Source organism: Rhopilema esculentum, chromosome 5, assembly GCF_057945365.1.
Source record: "Rhopilema esculentum isolate cy_ngs chromosome 5, ASM5794536v1, whole genome shotgun sequence".
Classification (NCBI taxonomy): Eukaryota; Metazoa; Cnidaria; class Scyphozoa; order Rhizostomeae; family Rhizostomatidae; genus Rhopilema; species Rhopilema esculentum.
This window is the reverse complement of record NC_142819.1, coordinates 8,313,087-8,339,820: the sequence shown is the minus strand read 5'-3', so window position 1 is coordinate 8,339,820 and position 26,734 is coordinate 8,313,087. Positions and strand designations below refer to the sequence as shown.

The 26,734-nt window shown below is 36.1% G+C and overlaps 2 protein-coding genes across 2 annotated transcripts; one reads left to right on the top strand and one right to left on the bottom strand.

The window, feature by feature from the left end:
• Positions 1-1,560: 1,560 nt before the first annotated feature.
• Positions 1,561-13,760, top strand: LOC135689681 (uncharacterized). The gene is made up of 5 exons (XM_065206995.2): positions 1,561-1,727; positions 9,438-9,616; positions 11,342-11,537; positions 12,836-13,044; positions 13,404-13,760. The coding sequence occupies exons 1-5, from the start codon at positions 1,703-1,705 to the stop codon at positions 13,596-13,598; spliced, it is 804 nt and encodes a 267-aa protein (XP_065063067.1). The 5' UTR covers positions 1,561-1,702; the 3' UTR covers positions 13,599-13,760.
• A 1,699-nt stretch (positions 13,761-15,459) lies between these two features.
• On the bottom strand, positions 15,460-25,889 carry LOC135689679 (galactosylgalactosylxylosylprotein 3-beta-glucuronosyltransferase 3). The gene is made up of 5 exons (XM_065206992.2): positions 25,637-25,889; positions 23,527-23,685; positions 21,994-22,607; positions 20,496-20,789; positions 15,460-17,694 (listed from the first exon to the last, which is right to left on the bottom strand). Exons 2-5 carry the CDS (start codon positions 23,675-23,677, stop codon positions 17,590-17,592), a joined length of 1,164 nt encoding a protein of 387 aa, XP_065063064.2. The 5' UTR covers positions 23,678-23,685; positions 25,637-25,889; the 3' UTR covers positions 15,460-17,589.
• Positions 25,890-26,734: the final 845 nt, after the last annotated feature.

The following is a 26,734-nucleotide window of genomic DNA, read 5'->3' as shown; positions in this document are numbered from 1 at the left end:
CGTTAAACTTAGGCCTAAGATGAGGTGTAATAAATACATTGTATGTATTGAAAAGGACACTCTTGGGTTTGTTTTGTCTCGGTTTAGTTAGGGTGCCTAGACTTTTAAACTATGAATATAAGAAATTTGTTTCTAGATATTTGATGCTTCTAGCATCGCGAAAGTTATGGTTTTTGTCTCTAAGTTAATGCTTTTAGGTAGTTTCTTCTGGTTTAACTATCAGAATCTATCATAACTCTTGATGTGTCCAGCGTCAAACGATTTGCAATTAGCCTGTGAGAAATTTCGATTCAGAGTAAACAACCTTCTCTAGCATTTCGATATTTTCTTTTTCTTTTGAATGGAAAAGACTGGTATCACCTGCAATCAATTAAAAATTCATGATGCTTGATGCATTTTGTAGATCATTTATGCATAAGGGAAATAGAAGCGGTCCAAGAACACTCCCCTGTGGCACGCCATGTTGAACAGGCATCTTGCCAGAAAGTTCACCACCTACAGAGACGCATGAAGCTCTGTCGTTAAGATAAGATTGAAACCAATTCAAGGGGGTGTGTAAAAGGACAGAATTTCGTCAAGGAAACTGTTGCTTGTTTGCTGTTTGAATTTCATTTGCGTGATTGACTTTCGTTAGCACCTTGGCCAATTTCCATGTAACAGCCTGTCTTGTGATCAGCTCCTTTGTTCTGTTTTGTATAACTGTCCCAATTATCTTAATTGTTGTTGAGTAAGGTATTTGTTGGCTTTTTGAGTAATTCAGTTGTTGAATGTAGTCGCTAGAGTTTAGACGTGATTTCAGATGTTCGGATAGCCGTTTTTATTTCGAGAAATTTGAAGCATACCAGTTTTGCCGAAGTGACCCGTTTAGTCATTGTTGAATTGGATGAAACTATAAGAACCGTCGAGCCAAGAAATCAGAACACGCTTAATGAGATTTGTACTTTCTTTTACTGCCGAATCTGCGAACACAAGCCTGTAAAACCCTCGTAAACTCCGTGGTTGTACAGGTGCCTCTAATTCTACAGTATTCCAGTTTTCTAAGTAGTAAGGATCAGTTTAGACGTCGGATTTGTGTCGTGTCAAATCTAATTATCAAGAATGCGACACAAAGGCGACGCAAATTCGACACAAGTACGTCGGATTTTGTGTCACATTTCAATGAAATTGAATAGAATAAGACTAGATACGTTATACATGGAGTTCGCAAAGCCCAAAAAGGTAAAGCATGATATTTTTTTCTTTTCGGCATTTATTAGATTTGTGCATAGATCAAGTATAGCAAGGGAAGGGAAATTGATTTATTCTTTTGGAACCAGAATTGATGAAGTTAAAAGATTTTATCTTTAACGATGAATTGAAACAGCCTAAAGAACTCAAGCAAAAGGTCTTCGACAAGGGATTTTTCTATCGACTAGGTTAATACGATTGACCATTTAAGGGCATTGCCATTGTCGACACCATAGAAAATGATCGACACTGATTTACCACAGGGAAATCAAACAATAATTTTACATGCGGTGAACCTGTGTTTTTTTCAAAGAAGTAGTTTTCAACGATTGAAGTTGCTCGGCCGTGACACTTGAAAGCATCCAGCCTTAAAGAAATTATCCATTGTTTTAATTCTTTTATAAGCGTGTATTTTATTGAAAAGGACCTTTACCACAAGGAGGATAACGAGGAAGGGCACTGACAGAAGAAAAGCATGCAAGAAGAACTCGTAATGGAAGGTACTTTAACTTTTCCGTGTATTTATTTAAACTACGCCGTAGGCCATTAGGATGACTGAATGGTAGCAAAACTCACTGCACATGATAATAGAAAATGAAACTCAATGGAGACAAATGCAAGGTTGTAAAGATTTCAGCCGAGGCAAACCTGTTGAAAATATAGCATTTATGTAAACGGGCAAACGAAGATGACAAAGTGACATATACTCCAGAGCCACAACATATAAAATGAAGGCTTACCAAAAACTAACATACAAACAATAGTTGATTGTGTTATAATCCCCTTAGTTTATAGTCTAGAACTCCCAGTTATGGCAACATCAGTAAAAGGTGTTTAGTAACTACAAAAGTAAAATTTAAATCAAGAACAATGGTAACCTGCGAATTGGTTGCTAGCCGCTTTACGAGCCGCTTTCAACAATCCAACATTTCAACATTTGTACAATGCATTGTTTTAATGTCCTGAAGTCCAAATATTCCTCCGCCAGGTTGCAGTATTTATTTTACAAGACCTTTTGTGATTAGAATAATAGGCCTAACCAGACCTTCAAACCCTTTAGATCTGCATGTGAGTGGGATCGTAGCTATTGGGGGATGTAGAAGGGTGGGACAAGCCCAATTCTACGTGAGTTTGTCGGTAATACACCAATTCGACTCACGGCCTCATTTTGTGATTTAGCGGGGAAATACTTTCGTGGATTGGGTGAATTGTAAAACTTTGCAATATCTTCGAATCATCTTCGATACATATACTTGCTGTGGCATCTGGACCAGTTCCCCCCGCAAAGAAACGTAAAAAAAAGATAACACTGCCTCCTCAAACAAATCCAAAGTTATTGGCCAAAGCCAGGAATTCGAACATTGCTAATCAGTGTATAATCAGTGTAAAGAAAAGCAAGACTGAAGAAAAGACCCAAAATAATCGATATCATATTTCACAATGGTTCCGTATCTATTCCACCGAGGGAACTCCCATACTTGACAGGTTGTGCTGTGGATCAGGGTAGGGTATACTTTTTCGATTAAAATTATGGGACCGGGTATTATAAATTGCATATTATAATGATTGACATCATAATGAAAGTTGCAGCGAACAATAATTTCTAAATTTTTTTTCTTGTGTAGCAAATTATCTCGCAGAAAACATACTGGCCGGGTCTTTGAAGTTAACTTTTTGCGAAAATGAAAATTTGTGATTTTTAAATTCAGAGACTTGCAGGAAAAAATGTCGCAAACTTTATATTTTATGCGAAAGTTTCTTCTCTTAAAGTAGCAAGTTTTGCGTCCATCATTTAAAACCATCTCTACATGGGTTGACTGGCCTGTGTTCCGAGTGTGCGGAGGAGAAAAAACAGAAGGGGAGAATTTTCTCCTCCGTAGAATCTGTACGCAGGCTATGTTTTGTGGGCGCGGCTCAATCGAGGGCAGCCCGGTAATGTCGATCATTTCATCAATAGTTCCGCATAGCTTGTTTGCATTAACTAAGCATGACAGGTAGAAGCTGCCATTTCTGAAGCGAACAGTTTTTCTAAATAAAGATTATGCATGTTATTCAATGGCATAGCAGTATATTCAATCTAACCTTTAACAAAGTAAACAAAAAAATAATCAAATAAAGCATCTATTTGCATCCATCGATAATCAAGAATAATTAAATCGTTAATCACAAAGTAGACAATGGCACTATACTTCCGCATACCGCTTCTAGGTCCTATTTCTGCTTAGTCATCAATTTGCATCATAGAAAACCTCTTTCTGACAGAGCTCCTTGTGCATATTTCCTGCTAGAAAACCCTTGCGTTCATAAAACCCTTTTTAATGTAGCTAAGAGAGTTCGAGTTCGCGTTGTGTCCGAACTCGTTGTTTCCTGGAGATTTTGCTTTCTTTACTTGCTTTTAAGTAGGCAACATACAACACTTGGTAGCTATATTGATATTGAAATCTAATTAAAACCGACTAATTTTATTAACAAATCAAACATCATATGAAAGTAAATATACTAAAATGCGTGCGGTAAAATATGATTAATTTAAATAAGGATCAATGTAAGTAAATTGTACCAGGAAAATTTATTTTTAATAATTAACGACGTTTCGAGCATAGCCCGTTATCAAGACAATTACGGGCTATGCTCGAAACGTCGTTAATTATTTTAAATAAATTTTCCTGGTACAATTTACTTACATTGATCGTTATCATATGAAAGTGACAGTAATAAACGAGAATAACTGACTGCATAAATGATTTGCAAATTCAGCATGAGCAACGAATTACTGAAAGAATTTTAACATTCGCTTTAAAAATGTTGATATTTGTATGAGAGGTGATTTCTATAGGAAACGACTCTGTGCAATTGATTGACACTTCCGCATAAACATTCAGCTTAGCCACCTGTGTTTCTTTTGTTTTTCTATAGAATATTTGTCTAATCCACATCCTATTGTGCTTGGCTGGTGATTCAATTATGCTAAAAATGTCTCCCATTAAACTTAGGTTTTCATGATGAATATATAGTCTGTAAATTTTGCAAGATGCTTTTAATTCCTTGTACTGTATGGAAGGTTGTGTTGTCCTTAATTGTTCAAAACTAGTTGAAAAATAATTATAGGCTACAGCAATGCTCTTTTATTAATGTTGTTAATACCTTTTTTTGTTTTCCTGGTGAAATACATCCAAAATACGGGGCAATAATTGAAGAACATCAAACAAATTTTGTCATTAAAAGTTTTCGATTATCTTCGTTTAAATAACATGCTATTCCTGCAAGTGCGTTAATTCTTTTTCCTGCCTCTTTACACAAATTTTTGGTATCGTCATCAAATTTTAATTGGTTGTCTATTCTTACGCTCAACAATTTCACGTTGTCTCCTTCTTTTACTATTTCCCTGTTTGCATAAATGCTACACTTTTCAACATTGTTTGGTTTTGCTGACATCATCATAAGTTTGCATTTTTCTCCATTGAGCTGCATAGCAGTCTATAAGCATTGGTTTATGGTATTCATTTCATGTTCTAGTTTAGCTGATATGTCTTCCTTGTCAGTACCTTCAATCATATGGTATTGCCATCAGCATGGCTGCACAATTTTCTTTGATCTAGGTTTATGAATATGTCATTACTGAAAATGTTGAAAAGAAAAGGACCTAGGGCAGAACCTTGGGGAACCTCTTTTTTTTATTTCTTTCTATTCGCTAAATAAGAATTCATTTTTACTCGCTAGAATCGCCCTCGCAGGTAGTCTTGAACTAATAATAATGCATCTCTACTAAGCCCATAAGCTTCTAATTTCGCTAGTAAGAGTTCATTTGAGATACAATCAAATGTTTGGAGACATCCATAAGGCAATGCCCCTCAATCTTCTTTCCATCTAAGCAGTTTTTGAGATCTTCAATATATCTAATAAGAGCATGTTGTGTTCCTACGAAAGCCACAAAGGAGCGAAGACAGCATATAGTAAAAACAGCCGTCGTTGACTATTGTGCTCGAGTGGATGAGGCATCTTTTTTTGCCGACAAGTCTGAAATTCTCTCTCACCTCCTCTCCGCATCGAGGCTCACTGTGCTAGCACAGGTTAATTCATTCTAATTGGAGATAGCTCCTGATTGGCTGTCTCTAGGCGCCTCCAATTTTCATTTCCCCATCAAAGCACCCCTTTATAGCAAAAGTTCCTCATTTCTACAACAATATCCAAGGGCATCCTTTATTTGCCGACAAGTCTGAAATTCCCCATCGAAGCAACCCTTTATAGCACCATTCTCATTTTTGCAACAATACCCAAGTGTCACACACCACCACTCCACCCCACCCCACATATAATTGGTTGAAAATGATTCTCAAAAAGATTTTGTGGAAGCAAGCCGGGTACTGTCAGGTCTAAAGCTTTTCTTGCTGATGGCGAGTCTTTCTTATCTATAGGTGTGGTATCTGCTTTCTTTCGATTGGATTGGAACCTTTATTATTCTAAGCTGTCATTGAATATATTTGTAAGTTGCTGCTCAATTAATGATATTGCTAACCTGAGTTTTTGGCTGTTTCTTGGTTATTGAATATATTTGTACATGGCTGCTTAATTTCTGATATTGCCAACTCGAGTATTTTTGCTTGTACTTGGTCTAGTCCTCAGTAGATTTCCTAGTATCTAAGGATTTAATTTCAGCTCGTTTCGTTTACTGAAACATGCTTAAAGTTAAATGTGGTTATATTCTCTGATTTTTGTTCAGTTGTAACTATACTTGATTAATATTTAAAACTGTTGATTATTTCATATAAAAGGGTTGTATCATTTGCCATGTCTCTAATAGATGTATCCGACTATTTACCTTTAATTTCTGGAATGTGCAATGATTTGGTTATATTAAAAAAGTAGTTTGTTGCTTGAGATTATACTTTCATATTCTACTAATATCATTTTGTTTTGTGCTTTGATTTTTCTGTTAGTGCTTGTATTGTTTTGCAATAGCACTAGTCATCAGAGAAAAAATTAAAGTTTATGTTGATGCTTTTGAAATAATTTCTTGTAGCTTTCATTATAAGTTTGACATAGCTGTGATTAAGCCTATTGTCGTTGTTGTGGTGTTTAACATTTATTAAATTTGGCCTTGGCAGTTGATCTCGGGCACCGCATTGATCTGATGGACTTATTCAACTGCGCTCGCCGTAAATATTTGTTTTTGTTTTTTTTCTATCGCAAAGGTAATATTAACTACAAGAATAAATTGAGATCTCCTGTGACTGCCATAGATGAAAAGGATATCTTGTCGGAGAGTTCCATCTACGACAGCCACTTACAATAATTATACAATATAACTTCAACGAAGAAAAACTAAACAAGCAAAATAAAAAGAAAAAAGAACGAATTTCAAGCAGGAGTCTCAAAAGAGACTCCCACACCTTATAGCATCTGTAAAGCAGACGCTAGATCTAAAGAAATGACTCCTTTTGAGACACCTCATTGAGTTATCACAAATAGAGAAATGAAAAAATGGGAATAACACAAAAATTGCCACTGCTACTGCTCAATTATTATTAGAAAACCTTTTTGTATTTTTGATAAAAGAAATCGTTGCTTCAAGGATTTTTCGATTACTAACAACATTGAGCTATAGGTCTCCAAAAAGAAGCCATTCACACAAATATTTATCGTCTAAATGTAGTGTTAAGTCAGGAATATGAGGGAGCTGACCAAAGAGATTCTGAGGCATCAAATGAAACTGGGGGCAGTGCAGGAAAAAGTGCTTATTGTCTCTCTTCGCTTATTGTGCCTATTTTAATAATTTGCACTTAAACTGAGAAAGGGATGCTGAATTTTTTTTATTTCCACCCCTAACAAAGTCCGCTCGTACAAAGTATTATAAGAATATGTGTTCGAAAAACGATTGGCACTAGGTACCTCGTAATCGCTGACATTCCTAAGACTGTAACCAATCTGACGTTCAGGGGGAATTCCATCAAACAAGTATCCCGGTGATCGAGCTAGCAATAATTTGAAGAAATGACACAGCCTCCTATACCATCTCCTGTGATATAAACTTTCCCGGCCTAATTCCTCAAAAGCCTCCACCTGTTTGTACCCCTCCAAGCCCCAGTAACAGCCAAAGCCTTTGCGTCAATGATAAACACATTTTGGATCATATTTGTGGTAAATGATATCACCATAGTCTAAATGTGGTCTAACATACAATTTGTAGACTTGGTCAAGTACATCCCTAGAAACATACCTTGACAGGTATCTTATCATCCCAATCCCCCTTCTTGCCTTACCTATAGCTTCTTTGATATGGCTTTGAAAATTCAGTTCAGAGTCTAATTGCATGCCAAGGTGCTTATGTTGTGATTTCTTTTCAATTATATCATTGCCTAGTACAGCTTGAGAATTGCATGGTTTTTCTTTTTTACAAGAGAAGACAACTTCCTCAGTTTTATTTGCATTAAACTGCATCTTTCATTGCCATGCCCATAATTGAACTTAGTCAAGATCTGCATCGAGTTCATGAGCAGATCTTCCCATATCTTCAACAACTTTGAAGAGAGATGTGTCATCCGCAGACATCTTAACATCACATTTCAGGTTAACAATCAAGTAATTTATATAGATAAGGAAGAACAGTGGACCTAGGACAGAGTCTTGAGGTACACCAGCCCAGATCGGTACCCATTTCGAGCATTCACCATTCAGGACAACCCGCTAATTGCGATCAGCCAAAAAACTCTCAATCAAAGTAAAGAGACTCCCAACGATCAACGAAACAATCAAAGCAGTAAATATTATTGTCCACAAACTTTACGGAGTAAGGAAGTTTTCGTCCCAAAAGTTCAATCACTTTTGTAGCCACGAATTAACCCTAAAATGTCCATAAAATACCTCTAAGTTGTCTATGAATTAAGCAGTGATGCCAAAAAAATGTTGTGTGTTTTTATGGATTTGGTCCCTAATTCACCCATAAAATGTATGGACGTTTTGTGACAGTCACTGGTTTAAATATAGCTTCATATTGTTCACAATGCTTAACTATGGGAAATTGTCTCTAAATTATAGAGATTGAGCAATTTAGGCACAGGGAAATATCTATTTATTGTTAAGCTGAAACCTGTTGTTTTATTTGGATTGCACGAATTCGGTGATATTGTCCCTAAATTGTAAGGATTAAATAATAGAATATAGGTGCTGGAGAAAATGATTTAAAAATAAAACCTAAAACCTCATAGCAAATCATTTTGATTAGTTTTCCAGAATTTAGAAACAATAACATTCGGAGACTGATAACTGAATAGTTACGGGAGAATCAGTGGTGCCATGACCCGTTGGGTTATTTACACCCAAAAGTTCATCACGGTTAAACTGCACGCTAAAAGACAATCTTTTAAAATACTATATAAAGCTGTAACATATCTCAAGCCCTTTTGTCTGACATCTCTAATCATTAGAAGCACGAAATTGATAGTGTCAAAGCAGGAGCCCGTTCAAACTCCTAACTCAAAGAACATTAAAACATTCAGAGCAAAAAATAAATCACGTCACCAATTTGGAATTTACATTTTACAGTTGTATGGTAAAACGAAACATACCAACAACTTTATTGGAGGCAATTTAACATTTACTTCCCTAGTTGATGTGCAATAGCTATTTATACTTTGCTTTATCGTTATTAGTTTCGTCCGTCTAATTGGCATAACTCAAAAAAGACGACACTAAAGTTTTGTAACCATTGTATATTACATCGCTATTAAATGTCGCTCCACAAACACAATTTTGTTTTTTAAGATTCTATTTAGTTGAGTTTAGTTTCTTGCTATGCAATATATTCAAGAACTCACGATGGTTGTCATATGCTCAAAAAGTTGGTTTTCTATTGTAATGTACTTTCTATTGTAATGTACTTTAAAATGTTGCTTCCAAGTTGAGTTAGATACAACTTGCTTTTCCTCTAAATTGATATTACAGTATAAATCTGTTTGGAAAGATCTTCTTTAAAATTGGCCTAAATTATATCACCGATAGGCATGACAATTAAACATGCATATTAACAATATCCCAGATTAAGAATGTCTCCCAGTAACTAATGGTGTTCTGCGGCACTTATTCGTTGCTTTATCTTTGAACAATTTGTTGTTTATTTTTCAGTTACACCCTCCTCCACTTGTAATTTATTTTTTAGAATTCTTTCTCTTTGTTTTGCAACTATAATTTCAATTCTTATTCATAATTTCCAGCACCCGTCGTTAGAATGGAACCGATGGGTTTCAGTGTGGCCCATCTGGACCCGCCTTCGCAGATGTTATACAACAGCTTAAATTTCAAGCATATGTCAGCAGAGAAACTATCAGAATCATTTCATTCGGCAGGACAACACCTATTGCAAAATGTCAAAGGAAGGTTTTTCTCCAATAAGGTGCGTATTGCCTTTGTGTTTCCTTAAATTTATTACTGGTTTTGTCAGTTTAATCAGAAACAGAAAACTTTTCAATTTTTTGTAACAAAAATGGTTTTTCTTATCACTGAACGTGCGCATGAATCATTTCATAGTGCAATAGATTGATTAATCAAAAAGCAAAAATCTTAATACCGAATGAGAGTCAACGATAAGACACTTCATTGCAATAGCTTAATAATTTTCATTTTATCGCAATTAGTTTTATGCAAACTGTACATCCCACTCTCGTTCGGAAAATAAAATCTTTTTCTGAATCTCTAGTTGTCCGAAATCCACAATTGTCCGAAAACTGATCCCTACGAAGTATTCATAGGCACAGACCTCGGGGCTTGAGCTTCTCCTGACAAAGAGATGGGTTTTTACTATCACTTCAAAATCATTTTTTTTCACGAATGCCTAATTGATCTGGAATAGGGGCTTAGCTATAATATTTACACTCTAATTAGTGAGAATATCTACACTCGGAATATTAAAGTTTGTTAGAATGCAGATGGAAAAGTACAAATGGAGATCAAATTGGGGTAGATGCTACCTTTGGGAGAAGCATTCAGTTTAAAATCACTGTGATAGGTAATGTACGGTAGATGCCTTCGATCATTCAACATAGCAACAATTTATAAGGATTTGCGATAATTCTGGAAATTATAACAAACATTCTTGAGCCAAAATTTCCTGCAGAGCTTTATTCATGAAAAATTTTCTGCGACCGCCCGGTCACATTGTTGGGTGGGATTTCATGCCCTGCTCAGCTCACCCCTTCCCCCCAGAAATAGATAAGTTGACTATCAATTTTTTAGAATAATTTTTCATATGCTTGGTTTCACACATAAAAATCATCTCAAGATATTTAATAACGATAAATGATAAAGATGATGAAAAATGTACAAGAAAATCATCTTAGAACCCTCAGCTAAGCCTCTTTCTACCCTTTCCGTCGGCCTCCATAATTAGCAATTGCCAAGAGCACCCCGCCCCCCCCACCCCTCCACCTGAACAAATTGTGAGTCATAGCCTGTGGAGTATTACTTGTGGTCCTTCACCGTCAACAATCACTAGCCAATACAGAGACGGGTTTACCGGGGAGACACCACCAAATATTTGTGTGTCCTTTTGTAAATTCTGCTTATACTCTTTGAAAAGCATTTTTTGTGGTTAGTAGTAACAAAATCATGAAAAAAACTTACTTTATCTTCTAATCTTCTTTAACTACAAATTAAAAGCAGAAATTTTAAAATGGACGTTTCAATCGTTTTCCAGTAACATGAAGGGTGTGGCACCAAAATTCTAATCATTATTTAACACAAGGCCCTCCCGATCCTTGTCGCTTAAATCAGACCCATCATTCTTATAGTCGACTTCTTGGTCATGGCTGCTATGACTTTCTCAAATGCTTCTTTTTCTGTGCTAGGATTATGTAGAACTTTTTTATTCTACTTATGAGTACTAGACTTGCCACGTGAACATGTCTTCTTGTTTGTTAGATTGAAATCTACGGTCTTGTGAATAGTTTTTGTGGACCTTTTTCAAAAAGTTATTTAGAATTGACAGCGTGCTTTAAAAATGGACATGGGAACAATTTTTTATTTGCGTTTGTTGTTAAATAGAAGATAGCATTAGTGTTCTGGATATGAAGTCTCCAGCAAACTTCCCAAATGGAATAATGCCACCTTCTGTGATTTACAGGGCAACATGACGTACACTGAGCTACTACAAGGGCTTATTCACAGGGACGAAGTGATTTTGACAAGAGACCCGCATCTGCAATTCACGACTCTTGTAATCTCAAACAGGGAAGGGAGTGAGATTACAACAAAAATTGGAGGAAGGGCACTCATCACAGATAAGCGAATGCTGTTCTTATCGTCACAGTTTGCTGAGAGTGAGTTGCCATCTGCTTGTTGTTGTTGTTTATTAAATCCATATAGGCAATGCCTACATTGAAGCTCCTCATTACAAAACATTGATTAAAGATATAATCAACGAGAAGGGTCTAAGCATGAACCTTACCCTACGCGCCATGTGGAGCACATTAACCCTGCAATATTACTTACAAGCGCAAACGTGAAACTGTAAGCAAGTTATAACAGTAAGTAAAAACAAATTCTAACAATCCAAAACTAAGACACTTGATAGTATTAAACCTCCTTTTTATATGTATTGATACTAATCATAAACGTATATTTGTCGTCAACCTATCATAACAAATGGTGATGATATTCATTAGTGTAAAGATAGAGAGAAGGAAAAGGGAGCTTTCCTCCAAATTCTCAGAAAGTTATTCTCCGAGAAAAGCGCAAATTTGCAATAAAATAAGTATTTCTTTTGGGCAGATTTGTTGATATTTAAACAAAAACCGAAGTTGCTTTAATATATGTAGAATATTGTTTCTGGAATAGTATATTCTTAAAAAATATGTCAAAATTGTTGTCAAGGATTTTACAAATTTTGCTAAGATAACGGGCCTGGTGTGAAGTATATACCACCGTTTATATTCAATAAGAAACTTTGATCAGCAGTAATTACTCAAAGTTTCTTCATTCGGCGTCCATTTTTTGGTGTTTTAGTACTAAAATTTTCTTAATTGGTTTCTTATTTCGGGACCTAAAATTGCTTAATTGTTTTGAAGTTGAGCATTTTTGGAAGAATATAAAAACGGGGAGCGCCACGAAAAAAGCACAAGCAGATCAAGATCCAAAGTATGCTATCTTTTCGGGAGAAAATCAACAAAATACAAAAAATTTTGAAATTTTGTTTAAAAATGGAAATTTTACAGTTTCTTAATTTTTCTCAAGCCTAGTGCTAAAGTTTCTTAAATCTCTTTGGGTATTTTAGTACTAGTTTCTTATAAACCAGTTTCTTATAAATAACAAAATGCGTTTGATTGCTAAGTGCTTTGAAAAAAAGTTTTTTTAAACCGATAGCGCTTTCTTACTTGATACGATACAGAAACTAAAGCGTAAGAAGTAATTTAAATTTTACTTTTAATGTCACGTAGAAATTACATAGCTTGTTTCAAATATGTTTTCAAAAAATGGGCGTTTTCTTGCATTGTGAAAGGCATGATCTAGTTGTAGTGTTCAAATTCCTTTTGTTTTCACTTCTTTTGTTCTGGCCGTTGGCTGTGTGACATGTAATGTGTTAAATGTAAGAAACTCACGATAATTATTCTCACTACAGCTTGCTCGCTAGCGCAGTTTGGTGATCCTAAAAAGCTGCCAGGGGGCTACACGTTGGAAATGTCTTGTAAAGATGCCACATATTATTTTCCCATTTCACTGGAAAATTTCAAAAGTGTAGAGTTAGATGGGCGAAGTGGTATTTCAGGCACCATATCCATTCATGCATCTAAACCCCCTTGTGCTGGATGCTGCGGTATGTTTGGTGGGGTGAGTATGACTTCATATTTTTTCAAAAAGCCTTGCTCAAGGCCTTGTTCTTTAAGTCCTTTTTTCTAGGACCACTTTTGATCAAGTCGACCATTCCCCATTCTCCTTCTGGTCTATAAGCCTCTCGGCTGGATCTGCTATTAAGAAGCAGATATGTTGCTTATACTTAGAAATGTCATGTTGATTCATTCTATCAATTTCGAAGAAAAGTATGATATAAATTAATATGTCAGACAAACAGAAAACCAACATAATTGACGATTTACCATTTTTTAATATTAGCATGTAATTATGTGTAATTGGATAGATTATTTCTTGTGACTGGCTAACTTTATAATGTCTCTTCTTCTCTGTTACAGTCCTGTCTGAAGAGCTGGCTACCCCTGCCTCTTGTGTACAGTGAGTATAACGAGTTGTCTGTCAAACTTGGTGTACTTCTGCCTCCGTGGAACGAGCCTTCTTACATCACTCTCCATCTTGGTGCTAATGCACCTGTTCCATACATACGAGACATCATCTCAATCTTGCAGCAAAACGCACCGGCCCTCAAGTGATCTAGCACACGCTGGCATAGACCAGGCTCGTTGATGCAAAAAAATATTTGCAGATCAACAACACGCTGTATCTAGCTTCAAATGTAGTTGAACCTTTTTTACATAACCTAAGCCTGAGTAGGTAGAGCAATAACATTTATAAAATATTGCAGCAAATGTCAATATGCGTTTTTCTTAATGAATTTGAAGCTCTTCCTTTTGCCTACCCACGATTTTTTTTTCGAAATATGTTTTAAAGGCTTTATTGTCACCGCGTTACTTGTTTTTTTCATTTCCTTCATAACATCTTCTCCCTGGCTCAGCCTCTTTTCCCTCTCTACTTTTCGTTTCTTCAATCCGGTTCAATTCACGTTCCTCCGTTTCTTCTTAATTGATTTTCATTTCTCTAATTCCCTGTGATACAGTCTGTTTATGTGCTTACATTTGACCTGGTCTTCGTGCTTTGCCTAAGCCATTCGTACTACAAACCTTTTTGCGATGGCATGAAAACACAGAAACATTCAACGGAGTACTTGCGTACCTATCGCTTTACACACAGAAAACAAGCAAACAAGCAAAGATCTTTTTTCCCTTTATGGCAAACTTTGAAGCAGGGTGTCAAAAATCAAGTTTTCACGAGAAAGACATTTGCCCGATTTTAACATTTCCCTACCCCTCCACTCTCTTTGTGCCCTTTCTACCTTCCTTGCTTCTTTTGTTCTTTTTTCTAATTATCATTTTTCAATATTCTTCCAGCTTCTTTTCTTCCCCCTTTTTCTTTCCCATTTTTTACTTCTTATCTTTCTTGCTTAATACCATTCAATCCTTGAGGTATCAATTTATTGTTTTGTTGGTTCGATAAATTTCTCATTTGTCTTAATGATTTCTAGATTGTGCAACGTTTTTTGGGAATTAGTAAGCAAGAAAATTTTTCATCAACCTCTCTGATAGGACAAATAAAATCGATCTAAGTAAAAGAAAACGGAGATCCAACTAGTATTTTAAACATCATGCTACGATAGTGATCATCTTCAGCATACTATCTATTAAAAATTTCACTTAAATAGGTGTTGGTAAGCTACAGAGTCGTGAAACAAATTTGTTGGAAAAATTAAGAAACGCTTTGTGCAATAGCTTGCTAGCTCGACGTTTGAGTCACATACACAATAAGAAGGTCAGTCATTCTCGTGTCAGTATTGGGAGATTTCTGCAACATCTAGCAAAATTTCGAAATTACATTTTTGACATTTTTGAAAATGACTATAATGAATATCAAAATTGTGACAATGGTAGGTTGAATTTTAATAAAAATCATTTTATTGATTAAAAAGGATTGATTTAAAAAGGAATGAAGTTCCTAAAAATGTGGTTTTTCTAGATGCGGATTATTTTTGTATTTGACTCGGAATAACTTTCTTTTTGGAATAAACGAATTGCCCCATTCATGTTCGAATTATTTTTTATGCACTTTTGTAACAACTAACATCAATTAAATCGTGCAATACAATATAATGCAACACAACAGAATACGAAATCCCTCGATTTGAGGTACCCGTGTTGACGTACGATTTCGAAGTAGGTGTTCTAGTTATTGTTCGAATAGATTCCTTTTCAACGCACAATGTGATTAAACAAAGGGAGAGCATTTCCAGTTAGCAGGAAGACGTCAAAAGAATTTTATCCAAGGAAGGTTGAAATGCTTAGAATCAGAAAAATCTTCATCTATGCGACTCGAAACGTTTGTTGACATTATGGGTATAAATGTGGTGCAGGTTATAGAGCGAATACAGCAGCCAGGCCTTACAATAAACCAGCCACCCTGTCCAGACGAATTCTTGAATCCAGACTGGCCTGGTGTATATAACAACGGTGTATATAAACGTTGTCAAGGTGTTCACAGTGAACAGATTTATTGTGTTCCTCAAAGTGAACGGTATTCCTTCGAAAAGACAAATGGCATAACAGCTAGAGCAGCAAATGAAGAAGCCTCAGTGAATGATTCCAATTCAATCAGAGGTATCAAGTTAAATGAAGAAAATAGTTCAGAACAAACTTTAAGTCTACCAACAATAGGTGCAACAGATTGCTCTGTATTTCGTCGACCAAATAAGTTACGCTTGATATCTGGCAAAGATTTTCTTAAAGACTCCGTCAAGTCTTTTTCTGATGCTGTCAGAACTGTACACAATGGTAGCGTGAATATTGTAAAGTTTGAAAGAACAGGTTCCTTATACGAGAGAGAAGAAAGCGTGGATAATCTTCTGGTAGAGCTACTACCGCTACATGTATCATTTTATAACAAATTTATCGATCAAACAGCGTATTGTCAGGTAGAGTGCACAAGGTAGATTATCATAGGATTTTGAATAATTTCTTATTTGTCGAAAACATTTTGTAAGAGGTACCCTCATATTAAAGGTAAATTGGTAATTCTAGAGTGAAGCGTGCTTTGCTACTATTTGAAGCGACAGAAGAGATTTATTAGGGAGACAAACGGGTGAAAATCGCCAGATTCGTGAAGCAGCCTTTCTTCCAGTCGTCAATGTGCATGCGCAATAACCGTTTTGTTACAGGGGCCTGCTCGTTGACGACAGGACTGAGGGTTGTCCCGCTCACCAAATACTTTTTCTTGCCTTGTAATGTTAGAATCTCGGGTTGCAAACATTTTAAATCCTAGATTTCTGTGCACCATCTTGACAAAAAATGAGCATTGCTAGCAGGATTAACTGGGTGTGATCAGAATGATTAATCATTGTTGATTAATCACGATGATGATTCAACATTGGTTTATTAGAACACGATTGTCATGTTGATCCATGAAAGAGGACGTATTCAAGATGGCAGCCCTAGAGTGGGATTTGCTATGAAAATGAATGCGTCAGTTTGAGTAAGGGGATTCTAATGAAGAAATGCTGGGTCAAAAGAGAGGCCCTTTCATTGCTTAAGATTACAAGAACAATAAACAAATGTGAATTTCATAATGTCGATATCAAAAATGCTTACAGAAAGCATATGTACTATACTTTTAAGACACAGATAAAAAGATGTCAAAAAATTAAATTGAATTACAATGTTCTACGTTACAGCAAGGAAGTTTCCATCAACTATATCACTATTGTTTATAACTGCCGATTAATATTCCTAATAACTGCCAAAAGGACGGGCGACTAACAGAACATCTTAACTGAATATTGTATGTTGGACACACGATATGGTTCAATTCAATACACGACTCAATTCAATTGCAGAGCGGAGAACTAAAGCCGAATAGTACTTACAACAAAATTACAACATTTCTTTCAACTGTCAATCAGGGAACCAAAACTTTTCTGCAAAAGTCTAGTTTTTCTGCAAAAATCTAGTTTTTCTGCAAAAATCTAGTTTTTCTGCAAAAATCTAGTTTTCTCTAACTTGTAACTACTTTTGGCTAATTAAAATTTCAAGATAATTTATCTAAGGCTAAAAATTAAAAGTTTGAAGAAAAATGTTGCTCTAAATGAAAATATAGTTCCAGATGATTACTTTACTTTGTAAAAAATGCATACCCTGGAAGACACCCCTGCTCCTGTCAAAACTACCCTGTTCCTGTCGAAATTGATACAAAGTAGCCCTCAAGTTTGGCATAGAGCTAGATAAATATCTCGCAAAATTTTTGTCAAAGGTTTAAGAATACCAACACATACAATTTTCCACTCTCGTATTTCCTCGTTATTTTCCTCTCTCTTTTCCTTAAATGAGGTTGTGGCAGAGTATTTTAGCGTGACTTGAATGATTGTTACCTAAACAATCAAATTGTTAATTGAGAAAGGAGTGTCAGTGATAGCATTCGGGAACAGAATAAAGACCCTCGATGGCCCAATAATTTGATCGAAATTGTAATATAAAAGCAATTGTGTTCAAGATCAAATCAGCGTACTGGTTTCAAAGAATCTTAATTTCGTGCATGCCACTTACAGGGCAATATTTGACAATATTTCCTTTGACAAAAACAAACTGAAATTACAACAACTATTCAAGTTTCTATTGTCAAATCAGAAGGCTTTCCCAATTTTATTAACTGCCGCTCTCCTCGTATACTCTCCTTAGCAACTTCTGTCCTGGTGTGCCAAACAAGTACCTATAGGAAATTTAATTTATACAGTTAGAAATTTAATTACAGTAATGTTGCTTTCAAGTAAACATATTTTTCAAGTTTAGAAAATTTATGTGATAGATAAAGAGACAAAAATTCTATATCCTTATGCAAAAATACACAATTTTGACGAACAGCAGCAAAAAACCAGCTTCTTGTTAACGCAAAACTTGCTCAGGGTATTATAGTCAAAGATATGGAAAAATAGTCAAAGATACGGAAAAATACACCGATGCAATTTATGGTCTCGTAAACTTTATTGTTCCACGTTAATGAGATCAGGTTAGGATCAACCACTAAAATTTTGGTCTTCAGACAATTTTTAATGCTGTTTGTCTTTGTTTTTAAGACTGTATGATGATAAACCTTTTTTTAAACTTGCAATCCATTTTAACACAAAAATCGTTCTGGGTAAAACTTTTCACTCTTATGAAACCTTTTTGTAGCTTATCAATGGAAAAATTTTACTTTTTGTTGTCAAGATCAAAAGTTCTAATAACACGAAAATGTACATGTAGACTCAGGTTCTTAACACTGATTTAAAAAAATACTTGAACGAGCTTCTATTGTGGCAAGAGTGTTACCATCCGAGAACTGGGCCCCATAACAGCCCATGCGAGGAGAAGGCCTTCACTATCACTCCTTAACCACGTTTTCATCGGCAATTGCAATGGGGTTTGAAGTACTTTCAAAACGAGGCCACAAACGAAATTGGTGTTTTATATAGATGTCGACAAATTAAAAAGCTCTTCAAGCCGGTGAAAATCTCAGGTTAACATTCTCATTGTATATAGTGATGGGAACGGACTTTATCCAAAAATCTCAGTTCAGAATCCGGTTGGAGAAGAGGCTGCAGTCCCTCGAATTTGTGTATTCTAGTTTAACACTTAAATTTTATTCGAAACTATATACCAGTTAAGTTCTACGTTTTATGATTAATTCTTTTCTGATTAAACCAGAAATTTTAAACGATGAAATGGATTGAGAAATTATTCCATATATCACAATCTTGATATTTGCAGTTTTTAATGTTGAGTCAAATAATAAATTTAAAGTGGATCTATTAAGACTTATTCATTCTTCATATATTTCTTTTAAGCAGCGGATATAAGAAAAGGACAACCTTTCTTTCGCATTATCAACCCCACCCAATCGGAAGATTCTCAGCAATCACTAGTTTAGCCACCTAAACATTTGAAAGACAAATTTCTATGAATCAATTTTCGCTTAGATAGACTTTAAACCTTTAGAAGTGGCTGTGTTTGCGACTGTTATATCTTCTGATTGATGCTTGTTGGAACCTTATATTCTTTTGATTAGTCTCGAGCAATGCATCCTTTGTATCGAACTTTTGTAAACAAATTTACTTACTTGTTGGTGTTAGGAATACAATGTCAAAGCAAAGTCATGGGCTAATATACTGGAAGTAGCAGTGGTGTAGTTATGTCAAAATAACAAGGTTGGCCTCTTGCGCAAAATTTTGCGAAAAATAATGGCAAAAGTAGAAATTTGCCCAAATATCAACAAGGGGGGTTCAGCCCCCTCAGCCCCCTCAGCCCCCTAGCTCTAGACCCTGTGTAATATACTTGAAAACTGAGTGGTCATAGATAAACACAATATCATACAATAGACGGAGATTTTTGGGCTTCAATATTTATCAAAATCTAAGCATCGTCTATATCAAAGATATTGAAAGAAACAAGGAAGGAGAAAATAAGTAAAATGACAGTGAAATACTTATGTAGGAGATGGAATTTACTCCAGCCCCGATTTTATCAATGTCAAGTTTCAAAACCAGCTTCACAATTGTTCAATGCAGTTATGTGTTATTTAGCTTTTTTAATGGATAGAGGTTCTATAACGGCCTTTATAACATTTTATAACAGCTGTTGTCATGTTGTGCCTGTTTCTGAGATTTTAAAACTACCATCTTCCCCTTGCCTTAAATATCTTAAAGAAACAACACTATACTCGATCATTCTCCCTCCTATATAACTATTTAAATACTTTTCCAACAGTCAAAAATGGGAAGCGATATTTAACCTCTTAGTCTGAAAGCACCCGCTTCATTCTCAAGATCTGGCAAAACCCACTCAACATTTCGCTGATCAATGCTCAATATTGTTGGATTTTGTTTATGTGTTCTGGCCAATCGGTTCCAGCATTTTATTGAATATTTTGATAAAAGTTGGCATGTAACCAAGTATATATACGCTTCATAATTACAATTTTCCGTAGCGCTCGGCCACCCCCGCGTTTCCTTTTACGGCATCGATCCCTCTCGCACTCTACGAACTCATGAGATTGCGTTGATGTGGCGAAGGTGAAGAATCCCGTTCGGATAATCCGACTAACCTCGTGTCATACTCGTCGAGGAATGTTTTGACGGCATCAACGACTCACAGGACGCCTAGGGTCAGGGAACGCTCTCCAAAAAATATGACATCTAGCAAAACATGGTACCTCTCCGAATTGTTCATGTCCGCCCGTTGATGTCTTTTGATGAAGAATGTCAGCGCCTAAAATCTCCAGTTCGAGACTGCAAGTCTCTTTTCATAGCTATCTTCACAAACGTAAAACCAAGAAGCGCATTTACAGTCCAACGTTATCAAGCGCAAAAACAGTGTAAGTGCGCATGCGTGCAATGAAAATTTCTAGCAAGGGTGGCGAAACAATCGGAAAAACGTCCCGTCGAGATAATGACTACTGAATATTATTAACAAAGATCATGACATAGGTTTACTAAACAAATATCAAAAATATTAATGGATTTATGAACGGCTTACCTTGGTACAATTGTCGGCTAATGGCTCGAGTTCATCCTTGGTTGTTAGCTGCTCCAAGAACGATGGTTCCAAATACCCACGCCTTGCAGTTGCATTGAAGTTAACCCATGGCTTGTCTTTGATTAGCACCTTCAAATTGACAGAAAATCCAGCCATATCAATAGGAAATGTGCGGTTTGGGGCCCAGTTCGTATGAAAATCAACCACTTTCCCATTCTTTACGACTGGTCCAGCAAATCTTGCGGCGCCGGATAGACCAACTGGCCACACCGATACCCTTTTTGTCCATCGCATCTAAAAACATTGTCAGTTAATGTATCAGTTTGTTGACGAGATTAATTCCAAATGTTCAAAAAGGAATCATCTATATATCCTATAGGAGAAATCCTTTTAGTTGACAAAGGTCGCTGCAACATGTCACACACATGCTTTATTTAAGAAATATTTCTGTAAAAACACTAGAGACATAGCCCTTGTTTGGAGCAGTTCACTATTCCTAGTACCAAATATGTATAAAGTTCCTTTTTAATGTTCGTTGATCAAAGTACATAATTCGTATTTGTTTCTACAATGGATCAGAATGTACTTCTTAAGACTCTAGGAAGCTATTTTCATCGAACAGCGTCCTGGTCCTTTCTTTTGATGTGTACATGCCTCTTGATTCTTGTGCCTAGCTAACGACTCTCCCTACCTTTTAATGTGTTAATATTTATACAAGGTGGCTCTTCAGATATAATGTCTGTTTCGTAGTGGTCGATGTTAAAAAATCACAATAACAAAATTTAATTATGGTTGCTAAATTATATTACCAAAATAACAAATGTTAATTACTGATCCCTAAAGCAAAAAATACCAACACAAAGTGTCCGTCAATAAACTCAGTATATGTTGGGTCATGGCCTTGATTTTGATGTGCCAAATGTTAAAGTCTACATAAAACTGGTTGACAGCACTAGCTGAATAGCCCTTCTCTCACTCATACTCACATACAGGCACGTAAATTCTGGGGGTGTTGGGGTGTAACCCCTCCCCCCCATTTTAAAACTCTTTGAACTAGTCGGAAATTTGAGAATAGTCAGAAATTTTAAGTCGCAATTCAAATGCTTATTTACGAGTTACCACACGTCCGAAAATAATATAACATAATATTACTGCCGAGACTTTTCTCAATTGAACGAACTGTATAAGATGAGGTTCTGTAACTAAAGACTTATTACAATTTTTGAAACAAAATTTCCATCAGCTTACTGTCCGTAGGAAATCTCGCATATTTCACCCTCCTAAATTATTGGTCAAGTTAGTCCCTGCTCGCACACTGATTACAAGCTTTGGGCGGAGCATAGTATAATCCATCGAATGCTGATGAAACGAGCCTCGCTTCTCTCCGATAGAAATTTGAGCTAAAATAGATTTGATGATCCAGCTAGAGGACCTCGTTTAAAGGTGCCTCTATCGATTTTGCTCAAAATTTGTACACAAGAATCAATCAATATCTTACCTCATCAAAGATTCTTGTATGATACGTGTTGTCGTCATCCATGAAGTAAACGGCACCTGGTGTTTTATCCGCGTCGATGTTGTCTCTTAACCACTGCAGCGCGATATTCCTTTGGCCGACACCTCGATGATGCTTTCTTCTTGGCTCTCCCTTTTTCCGTTGCATATCCATAGGCGTGCGATAATTCAAGTGAGTAAAACTAAGTCCTGTCTCATGCAACAATCTGCTTACTAAGTCTGTCCTAAATGTATGATCCTCTACCAGTATCCAGTGGAGATTAGTAACATGAAGTAACGTGCTCGATAAACGAACCAGATCAGCCTTTTGCGTGAATCTCGCGTATGTTGGTGTAATAGCAAATACCCATGGTATGTTAGGGTCCAATTTTGGCAATGTACCACTTTCTTTCCCTTTTATTTTAGATGCAAGTCTCCTTGCAAGGCTTTTTAACTGCTTCTCTTTTCTTTTCAACATATCGACCTCTTTTTTGAGTTTCTCAATTTTACGTTTGTATTGATTTTCCAATGAAGCTGTTATTGGCATCACTGCTGGTTTCGGCAGCGTTCTTGTAGTTGCATCTTGCTTCTCGGCAGTGACTGTTGGCATTTGATGCGCTTCAATAAAAAAGAAAGCGTTCAATTCTGAATTCTAAGGTTTCAACGCTATTAAGTGGTAACTCTATAGCAAGGTTTAATGTTATTTAAAGGCATTTGACATGCATAAGTACAGCGAATCCAAAAATTACTTAGGCCAAGTTGATCAGAGTACGCGCATAAGAAAGGTATTGAAAACCGCTCACGTGAAACCACTGCGCGCTGCTCTAGGATTTCACCGATTTGCAGAAAGACGGAAATTGTTCACGTGTTTTTCTCTGTGTGCAATTTGACTGGTCAACCGCTCGTGGTCGAGTGGCTGTAAGCGACTTTTACCTGTGTCAAATGCCTTTAAGCAGCAAGGATATCAGAGCCTAGCGTATATAAGTAGTTTCTTTCAGCCCAATGAAGAAACAAAACTAGTTTTACTTTGACAAGCATCTCATTGATTCCAGTTCTCATTCGATGTCCCTAATTCTGTCTGATGAGAAAAGTTGAATGAAGTCTCAATTAATGTCCCTCAAAGTTAGTAACAGAACAAGAGTATGTGGGGCAGGGAGTAATTTACATTACAACTAGCAACAGTCCTTTTCACATTCATCAACAATTGAGAAGGACAAAGCTACTTTGCTGACATTTTAAATGTCCTTAAAGGTAATGTGTCCAGCTATAGCAAAGACTCTGCGGGGGTTTTTAGAAACATGTGATTTTTCATGTCAACGCCCCAGTCTTTACGGTCGCTCTGTTTATCTATCCTGCTGCGAGGTCAGCTTTTCATGTGAGCAGTTTTGCATCGCAAGAATACTATCCAATCGTAAACCGTTATTTTGATGGGTGGCTTGACAAGTTGGGTATACGCAGTCCTTTTATATGGACACATTACCTTTAACGATTGATTTGATTGAGTGCGTTAGACATTACTGCACCAAAAAAGTTTTACCTGTCACTGTGGAGTAGACGACCTCCCTTTCATGTTTGCTTACCAGCTCCGAGAACTGCTTGTCATCTTGTTTACGCATTAAAAATACGTGCAGAAGGAACAACACAATTGCAGAGAACCATAGTATGCTGGTTAACAGGTTGCGTCTCATCTAATAACCTGCAATTAGAAGAAAAGATTCATCCGTTTACAATTAAAGTTATTGTTTTGCAAAACCTGTATGGTATCACTATATTTTTTACAACATTTCTGCAGATATCAAGACCATTTTAGTACTTAATGCTTCGCAAAACTGACATTTTAGTCATCTTTTCAGTAGAATGTAGTTCCCAGTGAATGCTGTCTATTGATCAATATAAATCTATTAGCGCTTAGTAAGGATATCAGAGAAGGGGAAGATTTTAAGGCATTCTTAAGTTCTTTGCCTGACAATCTTCAGAGTATCACAACATTCGCTTTATCTTACAGTGTTTTTTCTACAATACTATGCTATATATTCAGGTTGTATTCTAGCCTTGAAAATTCTTGTCCAAACATGCAATATCGATCAATGATAAAAACCTACTTTTCAGTTCATATTTTCATCAGTATTAGCGTTATGGACATTGAATTTTAAATGAAGTTCAGAGACAAGAATTTCCAGTTCAGACCTAGTCTATTACATAAAAAATAATGCGTAGTATAGAATGGGCCACATTAATTTGATTTCTTTCCCAATATCTCCCTTGTTCTAAAATACAACAGCTTCATTTTAAATTCATCTACAAAGATAAGATCTTTGATTTCAATTTTTCAAATCTTTCAAGCCTAATTGGCAAGTTTAACATATCATTCTTTAGATTTCATGTAATTTCCTTAATTCTCGTTAAAACAAATGGATCCATGCTGGCTAAATAATCAGAAGTGGACCAAAAACGAACTGTTCTGGAACAAACCATCTATGACAGCAGGAGGAAATTTGGTGTGTCTTTAGGCAACAAAACAAGCAAACAACGAGACAATAGATTTCAGAGTCGATGAAGAAAGTCTAAAAATTTCCACAGTTTTTCTACCCGTGCTATCATGGCGCATTTTCACTTTTTTTTGCATTTGTTTGGCATATCTATACATTATTAATGTTACCTTTTGAGAGGGAAACCGAAATTTTTGAAAAGGACAGGTAAGCAATCATAATCTACCAAAAATTATGCAGGTACTGTAGAGATTTTCAAATAGGGTACTTTCATTTTTTAACTCTAGCTTGGAAACTTCGTACCAGAATTTATTCCGTGTACGCAGTTGAAAATCTGTGTGCAAATTCACGAACTCGGGTGCGATTTGTGCAAAGATTCATTAGTTTTATTACCTTTATTTAGTTTTTTACACGTTAACCCTTTTCATTTGATTAGCCTCAACAATATTTCAAATATAAATGTATCCGAAACGTTTAGCAAACCTGTGAGCCGGAGGAACAATTCAACAACAACAACTCGCAGTTTTGAAAACTAGCTGTGCCAAATTTTTCTGCTTATGTGCACATATTTCTGTACTAAAAACATATTCCGTGCGCAGAAAACAGTTTCAAACTCGGTTTGAAGCTTTACATCTTGTGATTATTGTTTTAGAGCAATGTGGTGAAGGGCCAATTGTTTTCTTTTAAAATGTATTTGGGGAAAAGTAGTTAGAATTAATTTTTTGTCCGCCATCAACTTATTTTGCCACGGTAATATAAATTATTTGAATCTTGTTCTGGTAAATGTAAGTTTGATTATGATACTGGTTTTTGTGTATGGGAATGCAAAGAATGAAATAAAGTGAACTGTTTTTAAAGATTTCTGCAAAGCGCTACATATTTTGATCAGCTTTATCGCCTTTAAAACAACCTTTGACATCAAAAGCTTTTAGGGAATACACTGAACAGCCGAATTGCGATAGGCATAAGGGTAAATAGATAAGATTTGACAGCACAACTTGACACAAACTTTGTTCAATTTATTCGGCAAGCATTGAAGCTTGGTATTATGGTGAAACGACTTTGATGTTTTACAGCCTATCTTCAATTTCTGAAAGTAATATTCCTTTAATGTGGGTTTCCTAACAAGAAATGCTTTAGAAAAAGGGTTGCACATACCTCAGTGAAGGGCATTCGCTTGACCAAGTTCGTCTGCCACCAGCTTTCATAACGGGTTACTTAGGCCACATTACCAACTTCTTTATGTTAAAGAAATGCAGTCAACCTCTCTGAAACTGCTAGTTGAATTTCTTTCAAAATTGTCAGTCGCAAAAGCATTAGGCGGATTCCACAATAAAATGCAAGACAATATCGTTGTGAAACTTTCACGGCCCGTGCCTCCTTTCGTGCAATATGGGTGTCAAATGTATTAAATATTCATGAACCCATCAGGTAGAGTCGAACTAGTCGCCTTTCGATTGGCCAAAAAACAATTGTGTCACCTTTATGCCAATCCTCGAGGGATCAAAAAGCCACTCAAATATAAATCGATGAGCTATGTTGAAAAAGACAGTTTTTTCTTCTGCCAGAGCTGTTTTGGTCTCACATGAATGGTTAGATCTGTTTACAATGATCATAAGTTTTTAAAATGCGCTTGCATGAATCTTATAAGAGTCCGGACCCGCGTGCCTGATTTCCTCCAATAAATGCATAGTCTTAAATAAACGCTCTTCTTTCAACTATAAAATTTGAATAAACGGCCCGCATGTTTTACGCAGACCTTTATTAAACGCCCGTCGCACATATAAGAGCAACAATCAGGGACGGATTTAGCGGGGGTTGTAGGGGGTGTGACACACCTCCCCAATAGCTCTGTGTCTTTCGATAAACATTGTTTCATTCGGTAAAGATCATTTGTTGGTAGTCAGTAGTAACAAAGTAGTGCCATAATTTTACTTTATTTATTTTTCCTTATCAGCATTTATCTTCGAAAAAATTTTCTGCTCGCTTCATTCGCAGGAGACCTTCCTCTAGATCTCTACACGATGTTCAACATTTTCCCTTCCTTTTTTGTATAAAGAAAAGTCCTTCACGTTCTTGAGACATTTCCAATAAAATAGAAAATAAAATGCTAAAGCAATCCAATAAAAAAACTGGATTCTGAAATGCTTCTCGTGGGTTTTACTCCAAGAAGAACGGACTTGGTTTAAAACTTTCGAACACTGTTTACTGTTTTTATATATTTGATAACAACTTCGGAAAATCACTTTTTACACG

What these genes read in the sequence shown, in the direction of transcription:
- LOC135689681 (XM_065206995.2), top strand. Translation starts at nt 1,703, where the DNA reads ATGCAAGAAGAACTCGTAATGGAAG. An exon ending in AGAAGAACTCGTAATGGAAG is followed by an intron (nt 1,728 to 9,437) that starts GTACTTTAACTT and finishes CATAATTTCCAG; the next exon opens with CACCCGTCGTTAGAATGGAA. An exon ending in ATCGTCACAGTTTGCTGAGA is followed by an intron (nt 11,538 to 12,835) that starts GTGAGTTGCCAT and finishes TTCTCACTACAG; the next exon opens with CTTGCTCGCTAGCGCAGTTT.
- LOC135689679 (XM_065206992.2), bottom strand. Translation starts at nt 23,677, where the DNA reads ATGAGACGCAACCTGTTAACCAGCATACTATGGTTCTCTGCAATTGTG. An exon ending in ATACAAGAATCTTTGATGAG is followed by an intron (nt 20,790 to 21,993) that starts GTAAGATATTGA and finishes CAATGTTTTTAG; the next exon opens with ATGCGATGGACAAAAAGGGT. An exon ending in TAGCCGACAATTGTACCAAG is followed by an intron (nt 17,695 to 20,495) that starts GTAAGCCGTTCA and finishes AATTTCCTATAG; the next exon opens with GTACTTGTTTGGCACACCAG.